Source organism: Choristoneura fumiferana, chromosome 21 (genome assembly GCF_025370935.1).
Source record: "Choristoneura fumiferana chromosome 21, NRCan_CFum_1, whole genome shotgun sequence".
Lineage (NCBI taxonomy): Eukaryota > Metazoa > Arthropoda > Insecta > Lepidoptera > Tortricidae > Choristoneura > Choristoneura fumiferana.
This window is the reverse complement of record NC_133492.1, coordinates 14,416,702-14,441,814: the sequence shown is the minus strand read 5'-3', so window position 1 is coordinate 14,441,814 and position 25,113 is coordinate 14,416,702. Positions and strand designations below refer to the sequence as shown.

The 25,113-nt window shown below is 41.8% G+C and overlaps 2 protein-coding genes across 4 annotated transcripts in view; one reads left to right on the top strand and one right to left on the bottom strand.

Annotated features, from left to right (window-relative positions):
- LOC141440008 (poly(A) RNA polymerase gld-2 homolog A-like) overlaps positions 1–2,396 on the top strand; it is a 25,542-nt gene extending 23,146 nt beyond the window's left edge. The window contains 2 exon segments of the mRNA XM_074104465.1: positions 1,302–1,539; positions 2,305–2,396. Of these exon segments, the coding sequence (XP_073960566.1) occupies positions 1,302–1,525 (224 nt within the window). The 3' untranslated portion in view covers positions 1,526–1,539; positions 2,305–2,396.
- Positions 2,397–8,951: 6,555 nt separating this feature from the next.
- On the bottom strand, positions 8,952–24,901 carry LOC141439716 (zinc finger RNA-binding protein-like). 3 transcript variants are annotated; one of them, XM_074104079.1, is made up of 17 exons: positions 24,815–24,901; positions 23,904–23,997; positions 22,134–22,257; positions 21,437–21,695; positions 19,169–19,476; positions 17,960–18,079; positions 17,760–17,855; positions 16,861–17,049; positions 16,538–16,620; positions 15,280–15,508; positions 13,256–13,379; positions 12,279–12,373; positions 11,628–11,723; positions 10,948–11,100; positions 10,741–10,836; positions 10,364–10,472; positions 8,952–9,932 (listed from the first exon to the last, which is right to left on the bottom strand). In XM_074104079.1, exons 2-17 carry the CDS (start codon positions 23,939–23,941, stop codon positions 9,868–9,870), a joined length of 2,184 nt encoding a protein of 727 aa, XP_073960180.1. In that variant the 5' UTR covers positions 23,942–23,997; positions 24,815–24,901; the 3' UTR covers positions 8,952–9,867. The 3 variants fall into 3 exon arrangements, with proteins under 3 accessions (XP_073960180.1, XP_073960179.1, XP_073960181.1); XM_074104078.1 differs by having other exon boundaries at positions 23,904–23,961; XM_074104080.1 differs by having other exon boundaries at positions 19,169–19,380; positions 23,904–23,961.
- Positions 24,902–25,113: the final 212 nt, after the last annotated feature.

The following is a 25,113-nucleotide window of genomic DNA, read 5'->3' as shown; positions in this document are numbered from 1 at the left end:
TTTAAAAAGGTGACGAAATGGGTTGTTGGACGAAGTCATCCTGAGCCGAAATGCTGCCGATCCCGATATGATGAGAATAATGACTTGAAATAAAGTGAAAGGACTTCATGCCCTGAATAAATAAGCAATGATGGTTGTTCCGAACCAGCGCTACGAAGTATAAAAAAGTGAACACGTAAAGAGCACTTCTGCAAGTATGCCACTTGCAGAATAAACACAATAATGTTGTTGTTTTTTTTTAAGAAATAAGACATGGATATTAGTTATAAAAAAGTGTACATTTTCTTCTTTTTTTTTTACAATTTTCTTCTTCAATCTTTCTCAGAATCAAGAGCACCATCGATTTCCTGCAGTTTAAAAAAATGTTCCAAACAAATATAATAGTTTGTGATTGTTTTTCATACACTGGTATAGGCGCGCGTCATAGAACTGACCTCATAAAATTTGCATGAAAAAATTAAATACATTTAGAAAATTCAAATTCATAATCATTTAATCTGCTTAATATTTGGTAAAATGACGGTCCGTGCAATAAGTATTATGTGGAATGCATATTTCGCCAGTAGCTGGCATGCGCAAAAATACTACAAGTAGAACAATCAAATATAAATATAATAATTAACTATTTGCGCCCGCGCAAGCTACTCATCAGGAACGAGCTGTTTCATTTGCGCCGCTAACAGCCAGACCGACCAGACGCGTTGTTCAATAATTAATTCAGTACTTTTATTCTCAATATAAGCTCCCAAAAAGCATCTGTTTTTAAACCACCTTATGTACCTATGCCGTATAAGAAAAGGTACACTTTTTTTGAAACTGCCATTTAACGTTTGGTTGTCATTGGTCCGTGGTGTTCGCGCAGGCGGCACGTCCCCGCCGGTGCTGCCGTGCGTGTCGTGCGCGGGGAGGGGGAGGGAGCGGCGGGTGGGAGGCGGGCGCGGCGCGCGGCAACCGGCTGTCGCTGGCCGAGCTGTTCGTGCAGCTGCTGCGCTACTAGTGGGCCTTCCGTACGAGCGGCTGGCCGTGTCCGTGCGCGCCGGACGCGCGCTGCCCGTGCCCGCCTGCCGCGCCGGCGCTCGCAAAAGAACGACCCGCACCAGTGGGAAGCTGGCTCTGTGTAGAGGGTCAGTATAGTACACAACACTAACGTTACCGTACGAGCGGCTGGCCGTGTCCGAACTGGCAGTAGATTTTTTCTTACATTTAAAAGTTTTTGTTAAGGCTTTAATTGAATAAATAATATTTTGACTTGAATAGACTATATTAAAAACTGTGTCCTGATGTTAGTTGTATATTTCCAGAGCCGTTCGACCTGACGAACACGGCGCGGTCTGTGTACGACCCGGAGACGTTCTCGCGCATCGTGGAGACATTCCGCTCCAGCCACGCGCGCCTCGCCGCCTCGCCGCGCCTCGCCTCCGCCTGGCCGCCCCACGCGACACACGCGACACACGCGTCACACGCGTCCCACGCGCCGCACATGCCCCACGCGCCACACACACCGCACCAGCCGGCGCCGCGATGATGCCACACACACCCGTTAGTACAAAACATTGTATACTACCCTCAAGTTTATTTACTCAACGTTCTTATCGTGGAAGTTTCGTCTCACCCTGCCTGGCAACGCAAACGCAGTGGCAATACGCTCGTTCTTGAAAGCTACGTTTAATCGACATGGTTAAACATGTTTAATGCGTAAATTCACTAATAATTCTGCTAGAAAAATAAACAAAGCTCACGGCATAACATATTACAAGTAAGTGGTAATGGCAATTTCTTTTTTGGTTATATGTAATATGTATCTTAGTCACTGAAAATAATGACACCATGCCATGGTAACATGGTAACGTGACGTGGAAAAGTGACAACCATAATGAATGTCATAACATTAGCAAAAGTCGTCATGCAGTTTCACTACTGATTCTCAACTATCGAACACGACCACTAAGGCGACTTAAGGTTACAGCTCATTAGAGGCACCTGGCACCCGACCAGCACCGCCTCGACTTTCGGCGTCCACTCGTTGTCATCAGGTGGACCACGCGTCGTCGAATTGACCTCGCGCGGTCCACGAATTTCCGAGTAGGGTGCCGGGTGGCTGTAATGAGCTGTGACCTTTAGAAGAGAAGGTTTTCATCTGTGAAAGGCTTAACTAGCAGGCTGGAGTGCGTACAACGTGTGCTGCTTAATGTTGAAGCGTAGCTTATTTATTCAACTGCAGGCTTCGTGTGGTTAGCTAAACTGCTAACACTAACACGAGGTAGGGGTGTCGCCAAAAGACTGAGAAAGCTTTTTTTGTTTCAGAATAATATATGGAGGCTGGTTCTCGATATTACCCAAGACTCTATTGACGCGGAACAGTGCATTCCTATGTTGTGTTGTGTAGTGGAGATGGACTGACGCCGCGGACGTGACAAGTGCTCTTACCGCGTCGCCGCCCGCCGCGGGCCGCCGCCGCGCGACGCATCTAGTCCCCTAAAATTATTTATTGTTATCGATTATACCGTTGTTGAACACTGAGGAGCCCAACCGGAGGGGCCCAGTCTGTCCGAGTAGAGCCACGAATAAATAATTTATAATGTACGTTATGAATTCACTGGCTGTGATATGCGACTGATTCCCCACAAATATCTGTAAGGTAGTGTCGTTATCTGCGCCGGCTCCGGCCCCGCTCGGAGGAACAGATTATATTATAATACATTTTAAGTATAGATCAAATGCCACTATGAAAAATTATATGTTTACATTCCATAGTGCCATGTTGTCTGAATAACGTTTATTTTAATGGTAGTTAAGGTGCGCGTTCAGTTTCCGAATGCAGGAGGCACGCGGGTGGCGCCTGCATTGGGAAACCGCCGGCCCCCGCCGGTGCGCTGCATGTTGTACCGGCCCGCGCCGCACCACAAGACTGAGGGTAAATTTTTGCGATGTATTCGAATAGCTGTCACAAGTCGCGGAGACTCTAGTCGCTCACCGATACTGCCTCACAACGCGTCCTATTGTTTTTAGTATTTATATTGTTTGTAAGTTATTTAATGTGTACATAGTAAGAAAGGAGAAAGATGAAAAAATACATGTATCAGACGCGGGGGCGCCGCTGCAGCGCGTAGGGCGCCTCGCTCGCACCCCCGCCGCCGCAGCCGCGTCGTTACGTCGCCATTGACTATATTATAAAAAATTGGAATGTTTTAAGATTATGTACATTTTGTGTAAATATACTTTTATGATGAGTAAAGAGTAAATGACAAAAAAATAAAATAATATAAAACGTGGATGTGGAGTCTTCGGCCGGGCCGCCGCAGCGCGACGTCGCCGACGCCGTGTCGTTACACTACTGTACTTCCGTGTCGTCACACGGACCTATCGTGTCGTTACACTGCACTGTACTTCCGTGTCGTCACACGGACCTACCGTGTCGTTACACTGCACTGTACTTCCGTGTCGTCACACGGACCTACCGTGTCGTTACACTGCACTGTTCTTCAGTGTCGTCACACGGACCTATCGTGTCGTTACACTGCACTGTACTTCCGTGTCGTCACACGGACCTACCGTGTCGTTACACTGCACTGTACTTGCGTGTCGTCACACGGACCTACCGTGTCGTTACACTGCACTGTACTTCCGTGTCGTCACACGGACCTACCGTGTCGTTACACTGCACTGTACTTCGTGTCGTCACACGGACCTACCGTGTCGTTACACTGTACTGTACTTCCGTGTCGTCACACGGACCTACCGTGTCGTGTGTCGTCACACGGACCTACCGTGTCGTTACACTGCACTGTACTTCCGTGTCGTCACACGGACCTACCGTGTCGCAAAGCATCCGCTCCGGTCGAAAAGCGTTTTGTAATTTTAATGAGATAAACCATCGGTGCTACGATAATGTTATGTTGCCTTATTCTGAATAGATAACCGAGCCCCGGCTCCGCTTGCTGTCGTCACATAGGTGCCTAGAATATAAGAACGCAAATATTACGCTAGATCTCTCGAATTCCTATTTCACAGTAAGGTTAAATATAGAACAAGCATATCTTTAAACTAACAAAGATTGTAATACTGTTACCTTTACTATGTTTAGGGGTTGCGTGACGGAAACTGAAACGTTCGTTGGTGCCTAGCGGCCGCGGCTCGCCCGGCGCGGCCACTCGTTGATAAATTACTAAATTTATGCAATTCTATTATGCGTTTACATTTTACTCGCGATGAATTCGTTTTAGTCGTTCAGTATTATTATATTGTTTTACAGTTTCAGATTATAAAGCTTGTTGGATACTTTGTTGCTAGTTGTTCAGCGGTTATTACTGGAATGCGACACGCGTCTGGTCAAAGTGTCGTTTCTACGACATGCCATTTGTCCGAACCATTGTGCGAAGTATGATCAAGTGACGCACGGCTGTACGACATGCCATTTGTCCCAGGCGTTGTACGTGCGAAGTATTATCAAGCGTTGCGAGACTGCGACAGTGAGGATCTCATTTGTGACCTAACTTACTTTGAACAGTTCCTTTTGTGCAAGGGCTACATACAGTTCTAAGCTAACCTACTTTCCTGGTAGCAGTTCCTATTGTGGAAATGTCACAGTTTTAATGTAACCTAATACATTTTTCTGGTTGCAGTTCCTTTGGTGCAAAATTTAACTACGCACCAAGCTGTGAATATTATTCGTAGCACCAAGGTACTGCCGTATATACATTTTAACTTTGCACGTAGATACCGTCGTACATTTGTATTGTCGAACAGCGATACGTCGCACACTATCACGTCGTTCGATAAATCGCACTTCCCAGTTGGGGTCGCATTTGAGTGATAATGCCGTTGTTATGTTAATAACAACAACTAGTTGTAATGTTATGAGTTGCGCCGGTCGCCAGTTCACCCGCGCCGCGACGCGTCGGCAGCGCTCCACAGCTCTTTACTTTTTGTAAATAAAAGCCTGGCAATTTTATAAGCGTTATGTATAAGTTTTATATCGATTTTTACATAAAAGGCACTCGGCCGCGCTGAATATAAAAGTACAATAAATAATTTTAAAACAACTTATATATCTATAAGAATACTGATTAGAATAATAATAAAAAGTGTCTCAAAACTGTTTAATTTTTGAAAAAGATATAATAACTTGATGAAGCCGACATCAAAAAAAATAAAAATAAAAAACCAAAAAAATATAAAAAAAATAAAAAACAACAAAAAAACACCAATAAAAAAATAAAAATCAGAAAAAAGCCTTTCACTTGACTTTGATCAGGGTCTGATTGAACACGTGCCCCTAAAACCTTTGTCAAATCAAACCGCGGGCGTGGTGTGGCGTTCACTTGACGTGACAACGTTGTGTTCGATACGAATGACTAGAGTCAACACTAAATCACGTTAAGCAGATGCAGCACCACGCCTCTGGTGAGGCAAAACCTTAAATACTGCTGTCAGCAGCGCCTATCGCTTAGCAAAATATCAGAGCACCACCAACCAGCCAAAATTTTATCTTCTTTCGATATGGAATTTTTAGGTAATTCAAAAGTACAACCCTAACGCCGCTGCTGCTGTTGTTTCGACATAGGTGCTAGAGCCGGGCCTCCGCCCGGCGCCCGTTGCTTGTTTGTATAACTCGAGACCTCGCGGCCTTATGATGTGAACTCGGAACTGCCGTTTGTATTAAAATTTTGCTCATTGTTATGATTGTGCGGGTAGTTTGTAAATTTACCGTCTCGCGGCTCGCAGCTCGATACTTTCGTGCGACAGATTGGCCGCGATATTAATTTCGAATTGTTATTATTCTATATTTTGTGAAATTATAATGTACTTAACTTTGTTATATATTTTGTAGTTCATATAAATAAAATGCAAAATGCTACAAAATTATTTCCTGTAGGTACCTCCAAGTGGTTGGTAATGAACCAATTGTGTAATAATGTTAATATTGTAAAATAATGTAATTAATGTACGTAAACTCGAAATAAATATTAACTTTAGTTTTTTTATTTAGCCCCTAATAAGGCATCCATTAGTAAATTGTTTTATAAAAATATTTTTGTCATGTTTTTTGACAAATTTTCTCTTGTGTTGCATTTTATTTTATTGAACACGAGCAATTTTATTGTCTTTGTTTATACAAAGAAATTATTGTAAAGAAAATATTCTGTAATAGTTGAAACATACAAACTGCCAAACTGGTCGTTTTATTTAAGATTCCTTTTCATCATTTCATTTTGCCATTCAGAAGACGAAAAGTGGCTTCGTTCGCTTACATTTTAATTTTTACAGCCACCGTACCATAACATCAGAGCAGTCTAGGTGCTCAAAAATATCTAAGCAAGCACTAAGAGCCCGTTTTCAGTTGTCGAGTGTCAGACACTTCGATCAACAATACGTACTAGATTTAACGTGACACAGCTCTGAAAACGGCAGTCTAAAATTTCTTGACACACAAATGAAATACATGACTGCTAAAATCATTACTCTTCCTTTGGCTTTGCCGTAGTCGAGTAAAAAATGGTCAATGGTAGCATAGTATAACCTAACCAAGAAAAACCGGCCAAGAGCGTGTCGGACACGCCCAAAATAGGGTTCCGTAGCCATTACGAATATAAGTAATATTTTTCAAAGGATTTCGTGTTTTATACGGAATCTTCCAAGTTTAGGTATATTTTATACCTTAGGCTGCTATTTAAGAGTAAAACTACTAATAATTCTCAAGCAAACTTAGCCGTCATAGTTTTCCTTTAAGTTTAATTTTGCGGAAAATCAGCAGTCCCCGCGGGATAGGGATAAACGAATTCTTCGCAGATTAAGTCGCGGGCAACAGCTAGCTTAGCTAGTGCATAATTATTATTTACTTTTTAGTTGTTTTTTCTTCAGGCGTTTTTTTCATTTTTGCTATTATTTTTTGTGTCCTTGCACGAAACTATTACAGAACACTTATATGTATACCACTAATTTACAACTATACCTAGTACAAAAATACGTACTTAAAACGTACGCGAACGTAAAAGGTGATCACTTGTTCGCAAGACGAGCGAGCTAAAATCGAAACGTACGGCGCCGGCGGCAGCGCAGCCTCGACTTGCCTTGACTAAAGAAAACTTAATCCTCCTTAAATTATCAGTGTGTGCGTGCCGCGGGTGTGTGCGTACCGGTGCGCACACCACACATTTAAGCCGCGCGATGTACTTTTGTTCGTAGTGAGCCTACTAGTTCTCTTTTACTATGATGGTAGGTCTAATTTTATGTTATGGCCAATATTTTTATACCTACGTTAGCATTTTGCACGGATATATAGTATGTAAACTATGCCGACAAAATGATATAATAAAAAAATTGAAAAAAAAAATTTTTAGGATACCATAGACGTAAAGTGGGGGTGATTTATTTTTTCTCATCCAACCCTATGGCATGGTATCGTTGGATAGGTATTTTAAAACCATTAAGGGTTTGCTAAGCCTATTTTTCGATTCAGTGATTTGTTTGCGAAATATTCAACTTAAAGTGCAAATTTTCATTAAAATCGAGTGTCCTCCCCTCTAAAATTTAAACCGGTGGGTGGAAAAATTTGAAAAAATTCAGAATGGTAGGTAGTAAGTATATCAAACTTTCTAGGAAAACTATAATGCTATGCTTGTATTGTTTGAATATTATTAGTAGTTTAAGGGGCGGTTTCACCATCCATTGATTAGCGTTAACCGACGGTTAAATGTGATGCCGTCTCCGTCTATTCGAACAAAACAAATAGAGACGGCATCACACCTAACCGCCAGTTAACACTAATCAATGGATGGTGAAACAGCCCCTAAGAGTAAAAAATAGCAGCCTATGGTATAAAATATACCTAAACTTGGAAGATTCCATATAAAATACGAAATCCTTAGAAAAATATCCTTATTTTTTTCGTAATGGCTACGGAACCCTATTTTGGGCGTGTCCGACACGCTCTTGGCCGGTTTTTTTTCTGTGTATCAAGGCAAAAGCGGCCTGTTATAGAAAGTTGACAAAGCCCTGCTATGGCTATTTTGAGGTGCAAAAGGTAACGAACGAACCTATGAGTTTTCTCAAACATGCTCGGAAATGTATGCGTTAATGTCACGAAATGGAAACATGAAGTTTCTCATTTATGGCTCCCTACCACATCCCTACATAACTTCTTGGCCTAGGCCATGAAGTATGTATGAAATTCCATTATTGTCCGCTCTAACTTTTTAAATTTGCTTACTAACATTAAACTGACAAAGGAAAAATTACGAACAGCCAACTACCACTACTCTGTAAGCATTTGCGATACTGCGATGCGATGGATGGATGGATGAAATATTTCCTCACATTGTTTGAGAAATGCACTATACAAACCTCGGCCAGAACAGGGATTGCTGGACTCGTTCTACTCCGAACTCGTCCATCAATCCCTTACTTCATGGCCTCTGCAGTAATGTACTATTTTGTTAAAGAATAAGAGCACTTCTAAATCGTGTCTATAATATAAACAAATACACACGAATCGTTGCTTGTGCTGCATTCACAAAATGCAAGTCGCGCATTGGCGGAAGCGCAGATATTGAATCTCTAAAACAAGTACTAGCTATTTGGTTCATCGTGCTTTTGAGCTGCAAGTGCTCGGTCCCGTTTGGGTAGTACGTCCGTGGTACTGGCAGTGACATCCCGGTATCCCCGCCAGGATCTATTCCGCAGGACAGAACTCACTCAACGGTTAATGATCGACTTGTAATATGGTACGGAAATGTAGTATGGATGACAATGCAAGGACAGTCAGCGAAAAAAGCTTTAATTAAAAATTACACAATATATGCATTTTTAGGCCAAAATGTAGCAATTCCAATATCAACTAGTGGTCTCACAGGGTCGGAGGGACTTCAAACTGGGTATATTATGTATGATAGAATAATAATAATAAACCAATAAGCCAAACACGCTCAGGAATAGGGTAGACAAACACTTAGTTGTTTCATTCATTTATTGACAATAATTTCCAAATTACACAGCTTTCACGTAATAAAAATAAATTTAACTTACGAAAAAAAGTTTTATTACAGAAAGTTTGCAGTCTGAGTTAATCTTTCTAATCCAGGTCCTATTGAAGAACCTAAATGTATAAACCTACCCACGAAATACGTCTCGACCTCTTGAATGGATTATTTAAGACTAATAATAATCACGCACACTCCTTTCTACAACCGGGTCAGTGTATCAACAAAAAGTCTATCTTTTGTAATTATAAGACCGTTTGAGTAAGATTTGAAGTCTCATAAATACGGGAATCGGGATTTTATAGACCCAGACTTATATAACCCCCAATTCGCAGCACACAGCAACGAAGTGTCACTATTAAAATATCTCCTACATACTTGTAGTTAGGATATATTATATATATATATTTGAGAAATATACAACTTACTTAACTAAAACTAGAAAAACATAATGTTAAATGAACCAAACCAACGTGTGATCTCGTCACAGAAGGAACTAAACGTCAAGTCAATACTGCAACCTTAGAAATACGCATGTTCACGAGTCCTCCCTGCGTCGCCTCACCCTGTCTCTCGCCCCTCTCGTACAGACTTAACCTAATTACAATAGTACAGGAGCCTAAAATTCTATCTAGTTTTAAAACACTACACATATCTCGGGACTGCTAGATATATTTTTTGTAATTCATGGACAGATCTTCACTGAAATATTATATCGAAAATAGTGTTACTGACGATTAGTTTATAAAACGTTCTAATTTTGATGAGTTTTCTCCACGTCACGAGTGAGTGTTCTTGCTATTATTTGGATCATTTAATGCGAGCGCCAGGTTGGTTGCCTTAATCAGCGTGGCGTCGTGTGGGGCGGCAGTAACACGCGGCCGGCCCACTACTTGCTCGCGGATGTCTCGGATGCGTCCATTTTCTCCTCCGTCTTCACAACTTTGCCCTCGCCTGCAATATATTTACAATGAATGAATATGATGATGACATCGTTGATTAAATACACATAATTTTACTTTCAGTAGAGTTCTCACTTTCTAATCTATGAGCAGATTTCTACTTTTTTGTACTTTTCCTTGTGTGTGACGAAACTGTGGTGGTGTTACTATCAGAGATGTAATAACTATATTGCTCATCGGCCGTACATTTTTCAATACGCCTGACAAGTAGTAAATCTTGCAATCATTCAATCTAAGTGAAAACACATTCAAGGGAATCAATATCACTTGGTTGAAAAAGAGCACATTCCGAATTGCGAATCTTTGCCGGGAGGCTAACTACGACGTGCTTATAAATACGAGTGTGTCATAGAGTATGCGACTCTGCATGTACGATGTTGTGGGAGATGTGTGTGCATTGCAAACGTGACTGAGCTGACTGACCGTTGGGCTGGTCAGACTCGGCGTCGGTGTGCGAGCGCCTGCGCTTGCGGGGGAACTTCCACGCGCCCGCCGGGTGCTTCTGCTTCGGCAGGGGTTCCATGTCAAGCACCTGGCACACAAATTAAACATCACTATAGTAAACATAATCGCAAAATTACATATGGCGGTCAGTGCAAATACTTTATGTACAAAACAATAACGAATGAAGCTATATCCATACGATAAACTAAAACCCACCACCACGTGTAGTTTGGTGTGTGTGATAGAGGAGAAACAAGGTAATTGGATTGAGTTCATGAACAACGATTTTCTCAAATCACAAGAAACTGCGATTGAAATTCTGCTGAGCCCCGAATTCATGTTCAAAGCGTACAAACCTTGTAGATCTGCCTGAATGCGATCTGTCTCAGGAATTGCTGCGCGGAAGCAGTCAGGTCTTCACGCTTCTGCGCTGGCAGATTGCCGAGTGCGTCCTGAGAATCACACATAATGCCGATTACTTTTACGATCCATTAAATAAACAACTGAATAAGGCATCCAGGCAGTCAAACGGGAGACTTGGTCAGGCGGTGCAGTATACGTACGACAAGCTCCTTCTCGCAGGGGTCGCGCAGGCCGGGCCCGTGCTCCAGCAGCAGCCCGCCGGCCACGGCCTCCATCACGCGGCGCAGCGCCTCGCCCGGCGACAGCGCCGCGCCCGCGCTCTGCATCACGCCAGACACCAGCAGCTCCATCGCCTATACACATACATACATCAAAGCGTTATACACATGGGTAATCTCGACTCCGAGGTGTGATATGACCATGTCTCTTTTTTTTTACAAAAACGCGGAGTTAGTTTAGTTTGAAAAATCGTTTATGATTACTGTTTATTACGTTCATTTGACGACTGGACGTCAAGGTAACCGACTCGGCGGGTGGCAATAAAGTTTTGTTGATAATCTTAGCAATAATATAGGGTTTCGGCTAAATAAAATGAATGGGATATCAATTTCATAACTAATCATGTGCGAGCAGAGCGGTGGCCCGAAACATGTCGAGCTAAACTCGGTTTAAGACGTGAGTTATCCGTTATAATATCATTTAACTAATCATGTCGTCTGGGCTTTCAATGAACGACTAAGCCCTTCGGCTTTTTCAGGAAAGGAGTGGATCGGTTTCTGTAACATTAGTGATAAATGAAGAATCAATAATGTATACGAGTTGTGTTGTGTTCAGTGTACAGTGTGTAGTGTGTAGTGAGTAGTGTAGTAGTGATACTCACGTATGGGTTGAGCGGCGTCCAGTTGGGGATGCGGCGGCAGAGGTCGCGCATGATGCGGATGATGATGACGCACGACTGCAGCGTGGCCGCCCTAGCCTACGCACACCATACAGTCAGTACCCTCGAAACAGCCACAAAAAGAGAGCAATAAACGTGGAATATAAATATAAGTGAAGCTCAAACTGCGTTTCTTTAACGTTTCTATCACCTCCCATGGTCGGCGCTCGGCTCAGTGCAATATAAACGGAAACGCAGCTTCACAAGCGAGCACTGGTAGCCACATGTTCAAGGGAGTGGAAACATCTCACGAAATGAATTTGGTACAACTTAAAATGCTACGTTTAAATAGTAAAACAAAAACAAACATGTGACTAAAAATAATACGTGCGCACTCCAAGCAAGCCACAAAAAAGGTTAAATTAGTTTGAACATGGACAGAGCAAGATCAATGGGTGTGAAAATCCAATAAATTTTACAAGCCACAGAAAGTATGCGTACTGCGTAGTCAATGGATGACTACGGGCGCTTCGTGAGGCACGCGACAGCGAGTCGTAGTCGTGAGTGGGCCGCAATGTTGCGGAATGCGTAACTAAGCTTTATTGGATACTGGGGTAGTGGAGTGCGCACACGTTCAGTAAATGGCGAATGTACCTGGAACCACTTGGCGTGCCGAAGCGCGGCCAACGCGTCCAAACACTTCTGCCGCGGGAGCACATCCTTGTCGTCGCGCTTTATGTCGCCACCCTCTAGCGACAACAACACAAAGGGTGTTTGACCATCAGAACATCGACGAAAACGGGGCAAACATGACACACTGCCGTCAAACAGGACCCTACGCTCTACGTTGGTCTTTCGGGATGCGATCATGAGAGCTCGCTCCCGATCGGCGATCGCAACCCGACACAAACGCTCGCTCAGCTATATTCAACGTACGGGGAGGGGGGGGGCTACACATTCAAAATTTGTATAATTATAATTAGTCATGGAGAAGTCTACGCTATTCTAAAATATCACTGGCGACATATTTATACCTTTTAGAGAGAGAGACCTACGGTTTTGGGTAGATGGAAATAGAAAAATAAAGATAATATATACAAGTATAAAATATAGTTATCAATCAATACAGAATGTTTGCTCCGTTTCAGTAGACAGTAATATACCACTGCGGAGTCTGCGCACGTGATATATCATACGAGATGATCAAAAATCCTTTTCTTCCCGCCGCACCGTCTTATGCTATTCACACCTAAAAATAAGCTCAACACATGCTCGGCAAGCCGAGCGGTAAACTTTGAACAAATTATCTTTTCAGTCATCATCGTCAACGTGTGCAAACAAAAATTTAGAAAAATACATATAATACAATATAAAAAAATTAGCTCATAGATAGTTTGTTCTCAGAGTTCGTCTTCGGGTAGTTTTGGGACGATTTCGACAGCCAATTTCCACCGGCTTGGGACGGTAGGGCAGTGCGAATCCTCTGAGACTAGATAGAGCAGAGAGCAGAGTACAGTGAGTGGGGGGTTAGAAATTGGCGCAGTCGAATATCGCGCGGCGGGCGATGGGGCGATGGAACGATGGGGCAATGGGGCGGGGGTGGGCCAGGATGGGAGGATGGGGCGACTGACCTGCGGGCTCGCGCATGACGGCGGACGTGAGGCTGACCAGCACGCTGCCGGTGCCGTCCGACACCTGCACGGCGCCCTCGGCCGGCAGCAGCTCCACCTTGTACTTGGGCTCGTCGCCCGGGCCCTGCACATTGTGTAAATCATACCATTGAGATATAGTTCACGTGACCATCGGTCCCGGTTTTGAATGAGACCTTCCCGCGCTCAGTAACTCGATTGTCCCGAAAAACAATTCGGGTAAGCAAAAATTACTCATTTTCCGGACAAGTAATCGCTAGCTTCTTTGATGAATAAGTTGCACAGAAGATAAAACCCAGAAGTTTTCATACTTTATGTGAATTGTAATTGTTAAACATAGTCAGCCTTATTAATAAACGTGGAGTAGAGTAGGTGTAACTTTAATTCGAGGTTGAACTTGAGATTAGTAAAAGTCAGTATTAATAAACAAGAAGTAAGGAAAGAGTAAGCTAATCCAGGCTTAGTCTCGGACTAAAACTTAATCCTTGGTGATGCCTAGTTTAACGATGGAGTAATATTGGAGTAACCTAACTTTTCTGTTTGACGATTGTTGGTTGTGGTTTGCCTGTGGATTTATTTGAAATTCGTTGTAGTAAATTTATTTACCTGACTACTATTTTTACATGCATATAGCATAGTATAGCATGGATTATTATGCCGAAGATTTGCATGTCGTGCAAGAGCTTGAAGAACTCGAGAAATTAGAACAGGAGGTGGTTAGGCATATAAAATTATACAAAGTTCGCAAAAATCCTTTCGAGCTTTCAGAACACGAATTTAAAACTAAATACCGATTTAGTCGTGATACTGCCAATTTCATAGTTGATCATTGGTGAAAAATGAGTTAGCAGGTGATGCGAGAGGTGGTCACATACAGCCTCATATCAAAGTCTTAACTGCCACAGAGAGTCTGGGGCCGTGGAGAAGTAAGTTAAAATGACTTTACTATCACGTGATATCTTCGTTTTTACTAAATTATTTTTAACGTGTATTAAAACATTTAAAACAATAATAAAAAAGTAATAAACAAATTACAAAAAGGTACTACTAATCCACAAGTTTCGTCAAGTCTTTACTTAACATGCGATCTTTATTCAATAGTTTCAGTTTCAGTATTATTCCCGTAATAACAAACAATGAACCGTTTTCAAAAGGCTGACAATCTATGCTGGCCCTATACTACGAAGTGCAAAACTCGAACTTCGTATTTTGCCGTCCCGCTAATGCTTATGTCATTTAATACGCGAGTGAAAGGGACGGTGCGATACGAACTTCGATTTGCGAGTTTCGTAGTAGCCCATCTGACAATGCAAATATACATGTTCTGGTGGCCAGCGTCAGAACTAATTACCACTACACTTACACTATTGTGACTATGACAAGAGTGAGCGAGATACACTACAAAACAGCGCCATTGTTCGGCCGCATGTTATATTTGGTTATTTTCTACTTCGGATGTGGGTTCATACCACAGATTAGACATTTCTTGTTTTTTTTCTATGGTTCATTCCTCGTTCGTTCAATGACTCAGTCTTTTATTTTTTTCTTACGCTGGGTTGCCATTTTTTACGTCATAGTCTAGGTTTAAGAAATGTTTAACTAATACGTCGCTAATCCATGTTTATAAATACAAATTTTAAAACTGACTTAATACTTATTTAGTCATGGAGTAACTAGTCCAAGTGTAAGTTCGGATTAAATTTGAATTAGATGTTTTTTATTAATAAGGCTGAGTATATTTCCGAAGCGTTGAAAGGACTTACACTTTTTGAATTTGTTGTAATTGAAATAATTTAAGAATAAATGATTTTGTAAAAAGTTTGGGTCTAAATCCTCTTCGTTGTCCCGTTTTTAGGTAGCAAAAACATGGTCACGTAGTTGATATGTAACACAAATTAAACTGTAAATCAAAGTAGCTCGTACATCCCTGAAATCAACAAGCCCGTTCGGAGGGCCGCGGGCGGTTTTAACCATCTAACTCGGCTTGGGGGGGCGGACGGACTGACCTTGACTTTGGCGAGATGGTGCGGCAGGTCGGTGGCGACGCGCTTGAGCAGCGTGACGGTGGGGCGGTCGTGGCACAGCACGACGAGCCGCACGTCGCGGTCGCCCTTGAGCAGCAGCCCCTTGGCCAGCAGCCCGACGCGCATGACGCCCTTGAGCGCGCGCGCCACCGCCGCCCCCGCGCCCTCCGCGCCCGCCGCGCCGCCCTCGCCCTCGCCCATAAACGAGAACCTAAACACACAACGACACACTTTTAATACGAGGTACGTTCAAAAATAACATCTTGTATATTTAAACACTAAAATGATCGAGAAAAACATGTTGTATTTAGTTCGGCGCTCAACTATGCGACTGGCTCTTTTTAACTTCGTCAATGCATACCTTACAACCAATATCACAAAATAATTTTAAACCGTAACTAATCATATGATAATAATGAAACAAGACATATAGCTGACCGCAGCAACGATAGATATTGTCTCGCAGGAATAATATTATCCCAGGGATGCATAGAACGCGGCCCGCTGTGGACGTTATGTGCGGTTCGCCAGCGACCTAACAGAAATAGCGAAAACCTAGCGAAATAACGAGAATTTCAGTTATTTTTATTTGCTGCGTGCGGTCTGCTTTTAGCTCATAATCTGTCTGTGAGGCGCCTGGTCCTAATAAGTCCATGCATCCCTGTACTAGCAGGTAAGGTGCCGATTGAGCAAAAAAGTTACTAGAGCCAAGTTACCCACCCGTGCCGAACCGAGAGCCGTGTGAGCAGTGTTAGTTAACTAAAATAGATGCAACAAAATATTTGAATCTACGACTCCCTAGCGAGGGTACCTGTTCGTCACAATACATGCGTACGTACATACTATGCGTGCTTGTCCTCAAATGAACCAGACTATTGATAAAGATAGCAAATCTAAGCTTCTATAATATAGATATTACGAAATCCTCATACCTATCTACATTTACAGAACTATATTTTACTAATACTACGATAGTTCTACATTGTACTATAATATTCTAGGCTACATCTAATCAACTACATGCTAACTCACGTGTACTTCTTTCCGCCATCTGTCTTAACTAACTTCTTAATAATATCTTGGATTCTACGTTGCTTGTTTGTACTGTGCCAAAAGTGCAACATACAGACAAAAAGAGAACTCAAGTAAATCAAATAATTGTGCATAATCATGCTAACATGGTGACTGTATGTTAAATCAAAGGGGCACTTCTCTAGGAATGTTACAAGATCGTACTTACAGTTGATTGTCGCGGCCATCTTCCTTGCCGTCTTTGTTGTCATCCTTCTTGTCTTCAGTCTTGATAGGTGTCTTAGCTTGACCCTGACCAGAGACAAATATAAGGTAAGGTTCATCACAATATATTTTTATTATTTTTAAGTACATGGCTGTTCGTCAACTATTTCTACAAAAATGTCCACGGAAGTGATCCAGAACAAACGCGATTTCGGCATATTGTGTTTTAGGCAAACAGAACAAATCCTTGGTGACTGGTACATAAAAAAGTTATGTTTTTATTATATTATCATAAAAAATATCCTTCGGCAGTTGTGATGAGCGTACCTTGGGGCGGGCCTGTTCGGCGAGCGCGTCGGAGAGCGACTTGAGCGCGCGCTCGGTGTGCGAGACGGCGCGCTGCGTGTCGGCCAGCTGCTGCTCGCTGGGGTAGATCTCGGCGTGCTTGGCCACCACGTGCCGGTCGTCCGACGTCTCCGGCCGCCGCCCCACGCCGCCGTACCCCATGCCCATACCCTGCACAACACACACCTTAGTCAACACTGTCTAAAGCCAGGGAGTATCGTGCACGTTGCGTTACATTGCGGCGCTCGATTGACCACTTCAAACTCGTCGCTTTACGGACTCGCAATGTAATTCAACTTGCGCTATTGCAGGTCTAAACTGGGCTTACGGACGGTATTACAACGCACTCCCACTGGCTCGCTAGATGCTAGCTAGCGAGGGGCGCAAAAAGAAAGGTACGATTTCGAGCGCTAAAAGACATCCCCGTTCTACTCCGGGGGCTTTAGGGCTTATGGCCGTGAATGCTTGTAGGAAGAATGTCACATCAACACAGCCTGTAGGTATATTGTCACTACTTTTATAAAAGCTAATAACTACCTCAAAATCGATTTTTACGAGTGAACTTTATGAACATTATTTCAAGGCTCCATTATGTTGACGTATTGATTCGAGATACACGAGATTTTCTCATAGTAGTGAATACGTGTCTATGTTATCTGGATGTCGGAATAAGGCTTAACAAGTGAAATTAGAGACTTCAACAGAATGCTATTGTTAAAAGATTGACATTCACGCAGATGACGTGCTTCAATGTTCAACCTAAATTTAACATTGATATTATAAAATCAAACGCAAGAGCTGGGGTCAACACGATGTCATAACAGTATTTGAATTATCTAAATAGTAGCAGAGTAATGAAGGCGTATTGTATTGTCAGTTACCGGGTGGTGGTGGTGCAGCGGCGGCGGCACGGGCCCGCGCGGCCACCACGGCTCCATGCCGCCTTCCCAGTACGCGCGCTCGTCTTCCTCCATGCCCTGCCCAACAACCAACATGGTCAAACAATCTGCAGTGTACCGGCGCGTACAAAAGTGCGTGTGTGTGTGTGTGCGTGTCTGTCTGTCTGTCTGTGTGTACTCACGTCGTGCATGCGGCGACGCGCCCACAGCTCGTCGCGCACCAGCATGCGCTGCGCCTTAGCCTCGGCCAGCTTGCGCTGGTGCATCGACGGCTTCACCTTCACCTCCAGGTCCGGTTGCACCTGCGTCAAACGATATGCTTTATTATTTCTTAAGGTTTTAAATAATGTGACAAGAGCACATTCGCACGCAGTAATCGGGGAGTAAGAGATAATTTGGTTAGTTCTATGCATGTTGCACAATCTGCAGCATGCAAGCCAACTACTATGAATGGGAACAAACGATTTTGACTCAGATGGATCTGAAATTGTCTAAGTGCATACTCATCATCCCAGCCTATATACGTCCCACTGCTGGGCACAGGCCTCCTCTCAGAACAAGAGGGCTTGGGCCATAGTTCCCACGCGGGCCCAGTGCGGATTGGGAACTTCGCACGCACCATTGAATCGCTTCGCAGGTTTGTGCAGGTTTCCTCACGATGTTTTCCTTCACCGCAAAGCTCGTGGTAAATTTCAAATGTAATTCCGCACATGAATTTCGAAAAAGTCAGAGGTGCGAGCCGGGGTTCGAACCCACGACCCTCTGCTTGAGAGGCGATAGGTCAAACCACTAGGCCACCACGGCTTCTCCAGTGCATACTCATAACTTCATAATGAAATGGCAGCCATTTTTTATCTCTTGCCTATGAATTAAAACAATGTAATTTACAGGCCATTTTAATTAAGATCTAACAAACATCATTATTATAACATGATGGATGTATTGTAGAGTAGAGCAACACATTCCAAATGTTTAAAGATGAAAGGGCATTGTTATCGTGACATACTTGTGGGTATCTGATGATCATCCTCATTATAATTTTTGTAATCATCCGACGCTCGGATCTCTTGGCAGCCCCGAGGGACCGCCAGGCTCGACGAGCAGCTCAAACCTTTTACTAAGTAATCATCGGATGATCTATCAAATTATAACCAAATTCATATTCAACAATGCTTTCTGACTAAGAATTTTCATAGAGAGCAAGGACACTACTGTTAAACTGCCATAACAATTAAAATGCAAGCTGTTAAGTCTAGATAGAGTACCTGAGAATGCTCGTATTAGACTAATCATACCCAGTGAAAAGGTACGTAATTGATAACACAAATGAGGCACCCCTACCCTATTATTCTATTATTGGCAGTGATGGCAAACAAACAAAGTGTAGGTACCTTCTTCTTGTACTGCAGGCGGTGGCGGCGGCCCTTCATGTGCATTTCCTTGGCGTTGGGGTCGTTGAACTTGCAGTCGCAGAGCTTGCAGTTGAAGGAGAGCGCCTTGCCGTCGTCGCCGCGGATCTCCTCGATGTAGTCCTGGCCCACGGGCTGCACCTCGGGCTCGTCCGCGCCGTCGTCGCCGCCGTCCGACTCCTTGTCTTTGTCCCCTTGGACCGATTTTTGCTGATTGGTGCCCGCGACCGTGCTAAGTCCCCCGGAAGCCACGAACGCGATCTTGGGCGTTCCAGCGACCGTCTTTTTGGCTGATAGATCGGAAAAGTCAAATTTTCTCTTAGTGGGCGCGGAGTAGGAGCGGCGCCCGAGCGCCGTCAGACTGCTCGGGCGCGATCCTTTGCCTTTATAGATTTTATTACTTCGAGTAGAACGGATGTTTTCTACGTTTTTGTGTAGAAACGAAGGCCAGTTCTTAACGATTATAAGGGAGACAAAACTAAGTTGGGCCTTTTCTACAAGAGGGAGAAATGTAATTTTGAGTGGAGAATCCTTAAATGCGATCAGTGAACGGTCCGAATTGTTATTTTTAGTATAAAAAAGGCCCATATAACTCACACTCCATATCTGTACCGAGTGTCGATCGCGATTCTTTTGTATTGTAAGAGAAAATTTGACTAAGAAATCAATCTAGGTGCCGACAGTACGCGCGTGGTTACAGATATGAACATTGTGGGATCGAGAGGATTTAGCACAGATGCAAGACATACAAATATGTTCCCCATCTGATTGTTTACTATCTTTGGAGATCATATCTGAATTTCATTAACAGTTAACTATCAAACATCATAGACATAATGGTCAGTTGCTGCAAAATGCATGAAAAAGAACCTATGAAATGTTACATATTTTTATAGACAACCAACAGTAAGCATGCGCTGGCACTAAAGATTATGGGTACATTAAAATCAAGCTTTGAATAGAACACTGAAACATTTTGAAGCATTACTAGAGGAGGCCAATGAGATCCAAGGCTAGTCTCCCATTTTAATTAACATAAGATTATCTGCATTGGCAGTAAGATGAGTCAGTCAGGTAAGTAATTCACATCATGTTGATAAATTGATGGTATTCAAAGACAATTTATTAATCTCATTTTTTGTGGACTTCAATAATATCAGGCAGGTATCAATTGATCAACAACCTATAGCGAATTTAATATTTATCATCAAATCAGTCATTTTCTTGTTTTGGCTACCATGTTCCAAGAGTACAGTCATTGTAAAATAAACATAACGACGTCGATTAAATATGTCTTATAAAAGCCTTCTATGGGTAGGCTATTGATAAAATTATGAAGTATAAATAGCGGAAGATAGGCGAGGTTAACTTCGAGCATAGAGACTCCCCGTGTCGCCTAATTGGGATGCACCAAAAAAATAACCTATAGTTTTTATTTTATTTTTGGAAAGAATAGGATATTTTAAGATACCATTTTCATTGATTTTAAATTTGGATGAGTATTTAATTTATTTTTTTTATTTTTTACGAAATACGCTGGATGACGTCACAGTGAGACAGCCACATTCAATTGCCTGGAAAAATTCAGGTTGTACATATCATAATCTGTGGCATTACAATTTGACAATAATTCAAGCACGGTTTAGGGTCCTAAATGAACCATGACAAATAGTTATATTTATTTCTCTTCTTTTAGCTTCGATTATTCCTTTGTTTATTTAATGGTGTGATAGTAAATAGATATTTTTTTATTTAAATCTGATATTGAAATTCTTCTGTATTTACTTGTAACGTAATAATTTAATTTGTAAACGCGTGTGAAGTTTTTGTAATATTATGCGGAAAAAAAGCACCACAACACGGTTAAAATTCGACATAATTATAAATATACTAACAGAGTCTTGCTTGATAGTGGTGAAACAGTATGGCGGATAGTTTGAGACGCTACGAAGGACATAGGATAGTTTATATTTCAGAAAATTGCTTCCAGCGGAATAGCGATAAAATAATTCTTGGCCGACGAATTTGGGGCCTATAGTATAGCTATTGTACAATATAAAGTACAAAATTATTTAATGATTAAAGGATTTTGAATATGCCTAAATGACTCTCGTCTAGGTCTCATGCACTACATCAAAAAGTCACAATTCAGGAGGATTTATAAGAACGCCAGGAATCTTCCGCTATTTTACTTGAATCAACAGGCGTGTATTGGGTGGCCACGTGTTGGGGTGAGGGCTTGGGGCGTACCTGAGCCGATCTTGGTGGGCTCGGTGGAGGGTATAGGCTTGCCGAGCATGGTGTGCAGCTTGACGACCTTCTGGTGCTTGATGCCGCGCACGTGGGCGGCGTAGGCGTCGGCGCCGGTGCAGGTCACGTCGCACAGCTCGCAGCGCAGCGCCGAGCCGCCGGCCGCGCGGCCCGCCGCCGCGTGCGCGCCCGCAGCCGCCAGCTTCACCGCTGCCTCCTTTTTCTTGTGCTTTTGGCCCTCCAGGTGCTCCTTGTACGTCTGTGGAACGCTTCTGTTGTTAATCGAGGGTTTCCTAGGATAGCAGTGCAGTCACAGCGGTGAACAAGTTTGTATTGTATTGTACAACTCTTTTCTCAAATTTATTCTTTACATATCGGAAAGCGAAGTGCAGTTTATGATCGGCGACAAGTTCAAAAGTTAAAAATGATTGCTGGCTCGCTAGCTCGACAACAATTTCGCATACTTTTTTTATATAGCAATAAATGTGACAAGCACATTACGCGGGAGTGTAAGTCGATTTTTCTCTAATAGTGTTGAAACGAAATCAAATAGAAAAAAAAAAAAAACTAAAAAACTTATCGCCGTAACACGGAAAAGAAACAAAGCGTTTTTGAAAGGATATACCGATATCATTTCTATTAGTCTTATTTCTAGTTTTGTGATCTATTTACGCGAGTATTGTAACGTAAACTGTACCTGAGGACCAGCGCAAGAGATGCGGCAAACATCGCAGTAGTGCAGCTGCTGAGCCTTCGGCGGCGGCTTAGGGCGCCGTGCCTGGCCCGCGCCTACTCCGCTCTTGTTATAGTTCTTCCAGCCACTGGCACAATTCAAACAACGTTAAAGAATAGCGAAGAATAAGGTAACAAAAAAAACAATCATTATACATGTTGAGATTTTTAAAAACAGCCATTTTTTTTTATTGAAAAATAACCAGTTTAATAAATATTATTTAAAAATTACTCGGAAATAATATTGACCATCAAATCATTCTATTGGGTTCCAAAATAATAGATCACTAAAACTGAATCACCAAACAATATAGAAATGGCTTCCTAAAAATTAATTATAATCACTGGAAAATAATATTAATCATCAAATAATTGAACTCGATTCGTTTGGGAAATGAAATTACTGCAATAAGTTTTTTGGGAAGTGAAATTTGGCGAAAAATATTTTGCCGAAACGGCAGTACACGTAATTGAAATAATACTTTATTATCATCAATGGTGTAATCTTCTTTTTAAGTTCAATAAATAAATCTTGCTAAATTAAAACACATGGCTAATAATATCGTCAGGGGACTGTTTTTTGGGGTGTTTGAATAGTACACTGTGTCTTAAGGTCGGTAAATAAAAATAAGGTATTACGAACGAGTCTATGACAGGGCTTTAATAAGTCGATGTTCGTAATTCTAGTACCGCCCGTGCGACATTTGAGAGTAAAATTTTATATTTCTAAAAGAAAAAATATAATTCTTCTAAATATTGGCGATACCTTAGGATGCGCTCTTGGTAGAGCAAGTGTGATGATTTTTTTTTTTAAATTAAATGGGTAGTTTTATTATTGGTATAATATTGGACAAGTTTAAAAATAAGGTTGTTTTTGAACACAGAAACATTTTTCTTTGACATTTATCTCAACACGTTTTTTCCAATAAATGCCAAGGATAACGATTTTCTAATTAGTGGAGAAATTCCCAAATACATGCAAATACATTCATCATACAAGTATTATCAAAAAATGTTCGGTGCTGGCACTTTGCCGGCCGATGCCGCGGCACGCTCGCTTCGCTCGCACGGCTCGCGCACTGAGGGTCGCAGTTCTACCTAACACTCCTCTTCGCTTCGCTCGTCGTCGTACCTAACCAGACCTGCCTTAGTAGACTAGGCAGAAGCATCGAATTACGGAACTGATCTATTTATTGGGTGACAGATCTATTACTTTGGTGGTCGAATTTTGATGATCAAACTATAATTTAGGATACAGGTTTACATTAATCTGATGACTCATACTTAGAAACAGATTTGATTAATTTGACGACTAATATATTTCTTAGGGATAGATATAATAATTAGGGTATCGCAGTTTAGTGACAAATCTAAATTTAAGTGACAGAAAATATAGTTTCCGTTAATTATTATTTCTTCAAGTAACATTGTACCAAAACATGCAATGTTGATTTATGAATGATTAATCAATATTAATGTTAAATCGAAGGTTTTCTGCCATAAACCAAAGGCTAAAACGTGATAGTAGTAGACTGCAAATTAAATCGCTACCTGATTTTACACATTAAACAGAACTATTTTAATTAGCACTGCAGTGCCAACAAAGGTTTCTGGCAGAAAACAGTTGTCAATGTTATGTATGTTCATGCATTAAAAAAGATATGCATATATTTTTGCACCTTTTGCATAGTGCAAGGTGCAAACATGTATACAATGTTTGTAGTAGTGTACTCACCCGCCACCTCCAGTCTTGTTCTGCTGCGCCACGTACATAGTAGCGGCGTTGTAGAGAGCTGTATCATAAGCAGAGGTGCCCCTGTTAGCCGACTCTACAACAACCGCAACGCACCCCGTCAGCCTCGACCCAGCCGTTTCTACCATGGACTCAAGGAATGCCACAAAGGGACCAAGACTAGAAAATAACGCGACATTGACCAAAGTACTTTTTTTTTATTACTATTGGCCTTAGAAATAGAGACTGACTGCCAGTAATTTTAAAGGCATCTTTTTGAACCTTGAGTACACCATGGCAGAAGTATATAATAAAATGACTAATAGAAATAACGAAATTACTAAAATCAAACTAACCAAAATACTATTAAAATATGTTAACAAGAAACAATTTGTGGGTAAATAGTTAAAGTGGAAATAATTTGATATGAATCAGAATTGCTTTACATTTAAAATCAAAGAAATATAAAAATGGAGCAAATAATTAGAAAAGGTTTTTAAGTTATGTCTCGGACTATGGTGTGCATTGTGGTTGTTACAATATTGTACACTATAATAAATATCATACAACAATAATGGTAGTAGGAATAGCTCAGATGCGTCATAATAATATAATAGATAGAGCCTGAACTAATTTTCTAATATTTACAAAATCAAACTGCATCACTCACTTTTATCAACTCAATAACTTTCGAAAGAAAATTTATCATAATTAACAAGAAATTTAGAGACACCTTGAAGCCTCTCAAATACAGAAACCAATTTGAGTACCATTTTTTCAACTTAAAGCTATTTAAATTACTGTTCTTAAATAATGTCATTATCAGCAAGAAAACTCCCAAAGTTTAAAACAGCTTGCTAGCTATTTGAATGGGCAATCTTTAAATAGTTGTAAATATTGAAGTAAATACTCACGTTTGGCAGTTTGAGCGGCTGGAGCCGTGTAGGGCTGCGCGGGGTAAGAGGCGGCGGGCGTGGAGGACGAGTACACTGAGCCGTAGGGCTTGGCCGTGGCCGCGCCGCCCGCGCGAGCCCCGCCCTGTTGCCACGCCAATTGGCCATAAGTCACAATATAAATTAATGTTGCAAACAAAAACGAACAAGCAAAACGGAAACTGGGTTTTAAAAAAAGAGGTAGGTACCATCAGCCAAATAAGTGGTTATCAATTTTTAAACAAGTTCCTATCAAACGAATATGTCTCTAAAGTCGAACT

Bases quoted from the DNA above. Each gene is read 5' to 3' on its own strand.
- LOC141439716 (XM_074104079.1), bottom strand. From the start codon at position 23,941: ATGTACGTGGCGCAGCAGAACAAGACTGGAGGTGGCGG. The intron at 15,509-16,537 runs GTAAGTACGATC...TTGTGTGTTTAG, and splicing joins GATGGCCGCGACAATCAACT to GTTCTCGTTTATGGGCGAGG. The intron at 10,473-10,740 runs GTTTGTACGCTT...TTTGTGTGCCAG, and splicing joins CATTCAGGCAGATCTACAAG to GTGCTTGACATGGAACCCCT.